Source organism: Crinia signifera, chromosome 12 (assembly GCF_055691185.1).
Source record: "Crinia signifera chromosome 12, ASM5569118v1, whole genome shotgun sequence".
Classification (NCBI taxonomy): domain Eukaryota; kingdom Metazoa; phylum Chordata; class Amphibia; order Anura; family Myobatrachidae; genus Crinia; species Crinia signifera.
The window spans coordinates 11,006,097-11,016,449 of NC_139228.1; the positions used below are offsets into that span (position 1 = coordinate 11,006,097).

The 10,353-nt window shown below is 49.2% G+C and overlaps 1 protein-coding gene across 1 annotated transcript in view; it reads left to right on the plus strand.

Moving 5' to 3' along the window:
- NTRK1 (neurotrophic receptor tyrosine kinase 1) overlaps positions 1–7,931 on the plus strand; it is a 99,341-nt gene extending 91,410 nt beyond the window's left edge. Inside the window, exons 16-17 of the mRNA XM_083167414.1 lie at positions 1,112–1,270; positions 4,608–7,931. Of these exons, the coding sequence (XP_083023540.1) occupies positions 1,112–1,270; positions 4,608–4,793 (345 nt within the window). The 3' untranslated portion in view covers positions 4,794–7,931. The remainder of the gene's footprint in view (positions 1–1,111; positions 1,271–4,607) is intronic.
- The last annotated feature ends 2,422 nt before the right edge of the window (positions 7,932–10,353 follow it).

Below are 10,353 nucleotides of genomic sequence, written 5' to 3' on the forward strand. Positions count from 1 at the left end.
CAGAGACTGCACCCTGGTGGGGGGAGGGACCCAGAGAATTCCCTCCGGGAGGGAGGGACCCAGAGACTGCCCTCTGGGGGGAGGAGGAACCCAGAGACTGCCCTCTTGGGGGAGGAGGGACCCAGAGACTGCTCTATGGAGGGGGGGAGGGACCCAGAGACTGCCCTCTGGTGTGGGGGAGGGACCCAGAGACTACCCTCTGGTGGAGGGAGAGACCAGAGACTGCACCCTGGTGGGGGGAGGGACCCAGAGACTGCCCTCCGGGGGGGAGGGACCCAGAGACTGCCCTCTGGTGGGGGGGAGGGACCCAGAGACTACCCTCTGGTGGGGGGAGGGACCCAGAGACTGCACCCTGGTGGGGGGAGGGACCCAGAAAATGCCCTCCAGGGGGGAGGGACCCAGAGACTGCCCTCTGGGGGGAGGAGGGACCCAGAGACTGCCCTCTGGGGGGGGACCCAGAGACTGCCCTCTGGGGGGAGGGACCCAGAGATTGCCCTATGGGGAGGGGGAGGGACCCAGAGACTGCCCTATGGGGAGGGGGAGGGACCCAGAGACTGCCCTCTGGTGTGGGGGAGGGACCCAGAGACTGCCCTCTGGTGGAGGGAGGGACCAGAGACTGCACCCTGGTGGAGGGAGGGACCCAGAGAATGCCCTTCGGGGGGGAGGGACCCAGAGACTGCCCTCTGATGGGGGGGGGACCCAGAGACTGCCCTCTGGTGGGGGGGTGGGACCCAGAGACTGCCCTCTGGTGGGGGGGGGGGGACCCAGAGACTACCCTCTGGTGGGGGGGAGGGACCCAGAGACTGCACCCTGGTGGGGGGAGGGACCCAGAGAATGCCCTCCGGGGGGGAGGGACCCAGAGACTGCCCTCTGGTGGAGGGGAGGGACCCAGAGACTGCCCTCTGGTGTACAACGACGAATCAGAGACTCAGAGATATCTACATAGGAGAGAACCTTAACACTTCTATCTGGGCAAGCATGAGGTTATTTACTGGTGGAGAACCTTGACAATGCTCACTGGGAGAAATCTAAGATAGAATATATATATAATGTCTAGTGCCTGGAGAGGGAAAACATTCTCATGATGGGATCGTGTGACCTCTCGTTTCAGGTTGGAGGTCGCACTATGCTCCCCATTCGCTGGATGCCCCCCGAGAGCATCTTGTATCGTAAATTCACCACAGAAAGTGATATATGGAGCTTCGGTGTGGTGCTGTGGGAGATCTTCACCTGTGGGAAGCAGCCCTGGTACCAACTTTCCAATACAGAGGTAAGATGGAGTTATGTCTTGTGGATATTTGGTCGGTGAGGAGGGTGCAGTACTCTACATTATCACAGTTATGGTCAGGTGGTGACTAAAGCCTTGCAGATAATATAAGACCAATGAGTGCCACACTCAGGCCGATCCCACGTCTACAGATACGTCCTCCTACATGTAGCCTGAATATGCCTGGAGTGAGCCGCTATGTCCTGTGCAACTCTAAACTATCAATAGAACGTCCAATTCCACCACACATGTATGGGAATCATGGCCAAGGCTGTATATGTGGTGGCAGTAACAATAATCATCTTCTGACTACACTGCCCAACATTCCCTACAACAAATCAATGGACAGTCATTCTTATTGGCTATTTCAGCCATTTCTTATCGACATATAGATAACAGGCAAAACGGTGGGACAAAGCAGGGGGTAATACAGGGTAGAGCAGCACACAGAGAGTAGGAGGAATGGGACAGAGCAGGGGTAGGGACAGGGTGGAGCACCACAGACAGAGGAGAATGGGTGCGACAGAGCAGGGGGTGGGACAGAGCAGGACAGGGTGGAGCACCACAGACAGAGGAGAATGGGTGCTACAGAGCAGGAGGTAATACAGGGTAGAGCAGCACAGAGAGTAGGAGGAATGGGACAGAGCAGGGGTAGGAACAGGGTGGAGCAGTGCACAGAGGAGGGACAGCGCAGGACAGGAAGAAGCACCACAGACAAAGGAGAAGGGGTGGGACAGAGCAGGGGTAGGGACAGGGTGGAGCACCACAGACAGAGGAGAATGGGTGCGACAGAGCAGGAGGTAATACAGGGTAGAGCAGCACAGAGAGTAGGAGGAATGGGACAGAGCAGGGGTAGGGACAGGGTGGAGCACCACAGACAGAGGAGAATGGGTGCGACAGAGCAGGGGGTGGGACAGAGCAGGACAGGGTGGAGCACCACAGACAGAGGAGAATGGGTGCTACAGAGCAGGAGGTAATACAGGGTAGAGCAGCACAGAGAGTAGGAGGAATGGGACAGAGCAGGGGTAGGAACAGGGTGGAGCAGTGCACAGAGGAGGGACAGAGCAGGACAGGAAGAAGCACCACAGACAAAGGAGAAGGGGTGGGACAGAGCAGGGGTAGGGACAGGGTGGAGCACCACAGACAGAGGAGAATGGGTGCGACAGAGCAGGAGGTAATACAGGGTAGAGCAGCACAGAGAGTAGGAGGAATGGGACAGAGCAGGGGTAGGAACAGGGTGGAGCAGTGCACAGAGGAGGGACAGAGCAGGACAGGAAGAAAACCACAGACAAAGGAGAAGGGGTGGGACAGAGCAGGGGGTGGGACAGAGCAGGGGTAGGGACAGGGTGGAGCACCACAGACAGAGGAGAATGGGTGCGACAGAGCAGGAGGTAATACAGGGTAGAGCAGCACAGAGAGTAGGAGGAGTGGGACAGAGCATGGGTAGGAACAGGGTGGAGCAGTGCACAGAGGAGGGACAGAGCAGGACAGGAAGAAAACCACAGACAAAGGAGAAGGGGTGGGACAGAGCAGGGGGTGGGACAGAGCAGGACAGGGTGGAGCACCACAGACAGAGGAGAAGGGGTGGGACAGAGCAGGAGGTAATACAGGGTAGAACAGCAAACAGAGTGTAGGAGGGGTGGGACAGAGCAGGGAGTAATACAGGGTAGAGCAGCACAGAGAGGAGATGAGATGGGACAGAGCGGGAGCAGGACAGGGTGGAGCACCGCAGTCAGGAGGAGGAGTGGGAAAGAGCAGGACAGGGTGGAGCACCACAGTCAGGAGGAAGAGTGGGAAAGAGCAGCACAGGGTGGAGCAGCACACAACAAAAGAAGGAGGGATGGTACAGAGCAGGGGCAGAACAGAGTGGAACACCACAGACAGAGGAGATGGGGTGGGACAGAGCAGGGGGAGAGAGTGTGGAGCAGTGTATAGAGAAGAGGAGGGGTGGGACAGAGCAGAACAAGGTGGAGCACCACAGACAGAGGAGGAGGAACAGGGTGAAGCAGCGCACAGAAAAGAGGAGGGGTTGGAACGAGCAGGAGCCGGACAGGGTGGAGCACTGCAGACAGAGAAGGGATGGGACAAAAAGATGATGGGGTGGAGCAGCACATAGATTAGGAGGGGTGGGAGGGACAAAGCAGGGGATGGGTCTGGTTGAAATACCGGATTGCACAATAGGGGTGTATACCCACTACCTGCACATTCTGGAGACAAGACAGGGATACAGACACTATATAAAAGGGTATAATGAAGGAATCCATGAGCATAGAGATTAGTCTGTAGAATCAAAGCCAAACTATATTGTAATATACACAGGATCTAATGTAAGAATGGAAATTTGGGGCAATGAAGCTGGAATAAAACACGTTTCAGCCAAGTCGAGTTATAAGAACGCAGTATTATGTCTTTCCTGATTTAGGCCAAGAAAGCTTTCTCAATAAATACATTTAAAAATTTGATTTAAATTTTTTTTTTCCAATGCGCAATCGAGTTAATTTAATTTGCACAGCCTGTGGGTCCTGCAGCCGACCTTCTCAGGAACTGGAGATGCTAATGACCTCAAGAGACACCCACATAAGTGGCTCTTTACTACATCAAGAAGAATTAGGTTACTCTAAGCCCGGGGCGTCTTGGCAGGGAGAGAGGGGAAATTTACAAACCTAACATTATTTATTTTTGACATGTAATTTTATTTACAGGTACTTGTCATTGTTGAGTTACACTGGAGTAATACAACCCGTTAAGGATCATTAAACGAACACACAAAAAGCTTAAGACAAAGGGCCTGAAGAGTCGCGTATTGCAGCATGTTTTGCTATAGTTGCGCCTGCTAATTTTGGTGTCAGACCTTTCCCTGGTGTGCAAGGCCCACTGGGATCATCTTCAGGCACTGTTTTATCACCTGATGCGCCTCTTTAGGTGCCAACATCTGGCAAATTATTGACACTTGCACTGTCCTTATGGTAGGTTTGTTGACTTGCTCCCAACAGGTCCAATTTTACACACTTGCCTGAACTATAAAGACCTGCTCCTATCCCCAGTAGCATCCGATCACAGACAGGCCGGAGACCTGTAGAAGGTCACACTTTTCTCAGGGGAAAAAGTTTTTGTTTAAAGTATGGTCTAATCACACAATTGCCTGATGTGGCATCTGGTGGCTTTTGCAGGAAACCACACACTGGGAGTTATATAGTGGGAGGGGCAGGATCCTCAGCAGCACATACTATAACAGGAGATAAGTGGTGTGTCAGTGAGGACAGGGCATGTAACAGGTGCAGTGACATGTCAGGTGTGTAATGTAGAATGTATTTCTACTTATTTTACATTTGTTTTCTAGGCAATTGAATGCATCACCCAAGGACGAGAACTGGAAAGACCTAGGACCTGTCCTAATGAGATATACACAATCATGCAAGGCTGCTGGCAAAGAGAGCCTCAACAGAGGCTCAACATTAAAGAAATCCATGGCAAACTTCAAGCCCTTGTCAAGGCCCCACCGGTATACTTAGACATCTTACAGTAGAGCCATGAGGGAATGAGGATATTATATATGAAGGGACCAAACTGGTCAAGGTACAAGCTTGAACACCCACTGCAAGACATCCATCAGTTATATTCCCAAAGCAGCTTTGCCAATATTTAAAGACCATGAATTGTGTCCTTTTCCTAATGTCTATGGACTATGTTCTACTACTGATGTCCATTAAGGATGTCATTCCGTCACTGCCTATAAATGATGACCTATAAGTGTGCATGATGGATGTTGTTCTACTGATATCTATGAACTATGTCCCTTAACGGATGTCCTTGAAGATGTCCTCCTACCTATGTCCAGGAAGGAAGTCCTCCTACCAATGTACATGAAGGTTATCCTACCGATATCCATGAAGGAAGTTCTCCTACCAATGTACATGAAGGTTGTCCTTCTGATATCCATAAAGGATGTTCTCCTACTGATGCCATGAAAGTTGTCCTCCTACCAATGTCCATATAGTTTGTCCTTCTGAAATCCATAAAGATGTCCTCCTACCGATTATCATACTAATATCTATGAAGGATATTCTCCTACGGATGTCCATGAAGGATGTCCTCCTACTGATTACCACAATGCATGTTCTCCTACCAATGTTCATAAAGTTTGTCCTTCTGAAATCCATGAAGGTTATCCATGAAGGTTATCCTACTGTTATCTATGAAGGATATTCTCCTAAATGTCCATGAAGGATTTCCTCATGAAGGCTTTGATGGGTAATCCAAAGTCTCTCTTGGACAGAATGACCTAATTTTCTGAATATACACACTATGGGCATTGAGAAACTTAAGAATGGTTCTAGGAGAGGCAGATGATAAATGTCCTAACTCTCCAGTTAGGTCTAAGCCTTTAAAACTGAATTAGGATCAACGGCATAGACAGAACATTGTCACCAGAATGCAAATGTTGCCAACACAGACTTGTAACCCGGATATTTTAATGCGAAGATGCAACAACGTGCTCACCGACAACAGAACGAGGAGTAATGGAAAATAAATGGTTGATCTTGAAACACTGTAGGACTTTCCAACTTAACGACTGTGATATTCAGGGATATATATGTGCTCTCCTTCGTCGATAAGGTGATCCAATATATACTGCTCAGCCATTGTCTGCAAGGCATAAACACTACCTATCTAGAACTTAGAGGACAACAAGCAAAAGTGGTATTTCATAGCCATGAGTTGAAGGCCATCTCCAAAACCGATGGCATTTTGCAAAGCATGTTATTGAACAATTCTTCCTGATCGCCTGTAAAGCAGCGCGGAGCAACCAAGGATTCTTTTGAAGTTGACTTGCATATTGCTTGTGTCTTATGTGCCGATACAATGAACCATTCCACAGATGTATTACTTAGTTAGCTCTCAGCCAAAGATTGCAAGTTTTAGGAATTCCACTGTTTACGCATAATGTAGAACTACATGTTACACTGGATAATGTATAAAGTATAATGAATGCATATTATTTACACTTCACAAGTGAAACGCTAGAGCGAAGTACTGTCTAGCTATGCTCTTCAATGGTCTACAAATGGCCAACCGCTTCTTCTATACAATCCGTTTAACAAGGCCATTTATACCTAATGAAGGTTTGGGATCTAATGAGCAGTAGGTATATAATAATCACCAACTCAGTAAATTGTAGTTTCCGGTGGGTGTTTATATTACATTTAAGAGAAGGGGCAAATATTCTAAACAGGAGAAGCTGAGAGGTTGTCCACACTGCTTGTCCCTCTTCATACCCGGAGAGATCTGATGCAGTTCCATTGTGTTTTATGTCTCCGGTGCTATGGAGATTGTGACTGGATGAGGTCCTGGTTGTATATCATACTTGGACCCTGCTAAATAGAACAATGGAATTTAGTTCATTGAAAATCCGCTTTATCGGTGGAAGCCATGGGTCAGGTTGACCCATCCAATTGCCAGTTCTTGTGTCCATAAAGCAAAACAATAAGAATAGTCTTTTTTTTTTGTTCTGAATGCATGAGAATGTGCAATAGTATAGGAGGTAGCAGGGTGAACAATGGACATACTTACTATGCAATTCATTTACATACATATGGAAAACATATGTTTTCGTTAACTATACCACTGGACATGTTATTTAACGGCTGGTCTTGTGTATGTCCAATATATTCCCCCAAGTGGGAATCCCTGTTACCAGTACAGTTGGGACGCTTTTTCCCAGTTCTAAATTGGGATGTTCTCAATCCGGCTAACCAAGCAAGACTTTCCATAGACATACAATAGAATTCTGCCGGTACCCGAGGCGGTTCCCCGCTTCCGGTATCATCAGAGGCTCCCAGGAGGACCTCCCTGTTGCAAGCGGTTCTCCAAAAGGTGGAGAACTCATTTAATAAGCTCATCTATGTATCTCTTTTTTAAAACATTCCTTCAATAAATCACTGCCAAATCATAGAATGGAACAGAATGCTTATGTACAGAAGGGTCTAAAGGTCAATGGATCATACATATTATATTTATCATGAATCCTTTTAGAGAACGGTTTCACAGCTCTGATATTTGTGTTTCATATTGACAATGTATCATCCCTGTGTTCTGTATCTCGAACCTGCCGTTCATACGCTGCTTCCTATTCTGAGAACACACTTTATATATATAAATTACATTTGTGTTCAAAACTATACAGAGTGACATTAATATATTTTAATAGCTAACGCGTTTCAGTAGCTAACGCGTTTCAAGACATGGATGGATTCAAGGCTGTTGTACATGCAAACAATGGGCATGATCTTAGAACATGAGTAGACACATATATTCTGTGCCAAAGTAATCCACACTGTAAGAGGTACGTTCAACCGAGACCTTCTGGCATCCCTACCCATTATCTTGCTGTGCTTATACATGTTCTCATATGAATTATATTTAATCAGAGTGAACTGTAGGCCTAGATCTGACACGATCCTCCGAGTAGCTCCATCATTGTTTGTAGAATGATCACAGTATTAAAATTATTTTAATTTAGACTGTAAGCTTTTTGGGCAGGAACCCTTTGAAAAACATTTCTGGTGACATCTGTAGCACTTATCTTTGCATTGATGTATTTGAAGTTTGTCCAGTATTTATCTTATTTTATAAAGCAATTAAAAACCATTGGCGTTCAATCAAAATAAAACGTCCAGGGTTCCTAACTTTCCGATCATTAATATCCATAAGAACACTCACTGGAAAAGACCGCTATGTGCCAGAGTATGAGACTATTCATGATCAATATGAACCTACTGAAATGTTCCTAGATCTAGAACAACCTGTAGCCAATCAGAGCATGGTCTAGATCAGACATGTCTGAACTATGGCCCTCCAGCTGTTGTAAATCTACAAGTCCCATCATGCCGTGCCACAGTTTTGCTATTAGGGAGTGCTAAAACTATAGCAAGGCATGCTGGGATGTGTAGTTTCACAACAGCTGAAGGGCCATAGTTTGGACATGCCTGGTCTAGATTAACCAATAACCACTGCGACAATCATATTCATACAGTAGATACAGCTTTCTCTATGGCCAAGGACATTTAGAACTGTTATGGGGCTAGATAAGACTGCAGCCAATCAGAGCATTACAACATTGTCAGGATCGTGGTAGCATAACCTGTAGCCAATCAGAGCTTTGCAACATGGTCTAGACTAGTGGTTCTCAACCTTGGTCCTCAGGACCCCAACAGTTCACGTTTTCCAGGTCTCCACACAGAATCATAATTGAAGTAATTAGTCCCACCTGTGGATATTTTAAAATGTGTCATTGATTAATGAGTGCACATGTGCACCTGCAGGGTGACCTGGAAACCGTGAACTGGTGGGGGGTCCTGAGGACCGAGGTTGTGAATTACTGGTCTAGACCACCCACAGTCAATAAGAACATTAGAACATTGACAAGGTCAGGCCAATCTGTTGCTTTACAAATCATTAGACCAACCACAGGGCTAGATAGACAAGTAGCCAATCAGGGTATTAAAGTGTTCAAAGGGTTATCTAAATCTGTAGCCAATGAGAGCAATAGAACATTTACGGGGCTAGACCAACCTGTAGTCATATTAAAGTACTAGAATTATAGATCTGTGTACTAAGTCTTGGTGAGAGACAAAGTTGCAGCCAATCCGCTCCTAATTGCCATGCTCTAACAATGCCAACGCCTGCGGGCTCTTCTCCCAGTTATAGTTACATTAACCGTGTAATCACTGGTTCCTGCAGTTTCATCATATTCAAGCAAAGCAGTTTCCAGGCACCCAGCCTCCTTCCTAGGATGGCCCTCTCAGCCTCCGTGTCCCGGGCTCCTCCTCACCGGTCATTGCTCCCAGCCTCCTTCCTAGGATGGGCTCTCTCAGCCTCTGTGTCCCGGGCTCCTTCTTCCCTGTCATTGCTCCCAGCCTCCTTCCTAGGACAGGCCCTCTCAGCCTCCATGTCCCAGGCTTCTCCTCACCTGTCATTGCTCCCAGCCTCCTTCCTAGGATGGGCCCTCTCAGCCTCTGTGTCCCAGGCTTCTCCTCACCTGTCATTGCTCACAGCCTCCTTCCTAGGATGGGCCCTCTCAGCCTCCGTGTCCCGGGCTCCTTCTCACCTGTCATTGTTCCCAGCCTCCTTCCTAGGATGGGCCCTCTCAGCCTACATGTCCCGGCTCCTCCTCACCTGTCATTGCTCCCAGCCTCCTTCCTAGGACAGGTCCTCTCAGCCTCCATGTCCCAGGCTTCTCCTCACCTGTCATTGCTCCCAGCCTCCTACCTAGGATGGCCCTCTCAGCCTCCGTGTCCCGGGCTCCTCCTCACCGGTCATTGCTCCCAGCCTCCTTCCTAGGATGGGCCCTCTCAGCCTCCGTGTCCCGGGCTCCTTCTCACCTGTCATTGCTCCCAGCCTCCTTCCTAGGATGGGCCCTCTCAGCCTCTGTGTCCCAGGCTTCTCCTCACCTGTCATTGCTCACAGCCTCCTTCCTAGGATGGGCCCTCTCAGCCTCCGTGTCCCGGGCTCCTTCTCACCTGTCATTGTTCCCAGCCTCCTTCCTAGGACGGGCCCTCTCAGCCTCCATGTCCCAGGCTTCTCCTCACCTGTCATTGCTCCCAGCCTCCTACCTAGGATGGGCCCTCTCAGCCTCCGTGTCCCAGGCTCCTTCTCACCTGTCATTGTTTCTCCTTCCTAGGATGGGCCCTCTCAGCCTCCATGTCCTGGGCTCCTCCTCACCTGTCATTGTTCCTCCTTCCTAGGACAGGCCCTCTCAGCCTACATGTCCCGGGCTCCTCCTAACCTGTCAATGCTCCCAGCCTCCTTCCTAGGACGGGCCCTCTCAGCCTCCGTGTCCCGGGCTCCTTCTCACCTGTCATTGCTCCCAGCCTCCTTCCTAGGATGGGCCCTCTCAGCCTCCGTGTCCCGGGCTCCTTCTCACCTGTCATTGCTCCCAGCCTCCTTCCTAGGATGGGCCCTCTCAGCCTCCGTGTCCCGGGCTCCTTCTCACCTGTCATTGCTCCCAGCCTCCTTCCTAGGATGGGCCCTCTCAGCCTCCGTGTCCCGGGCTCCTTCTCACCTGTCATTGCTCCCAGCCTCCTTCC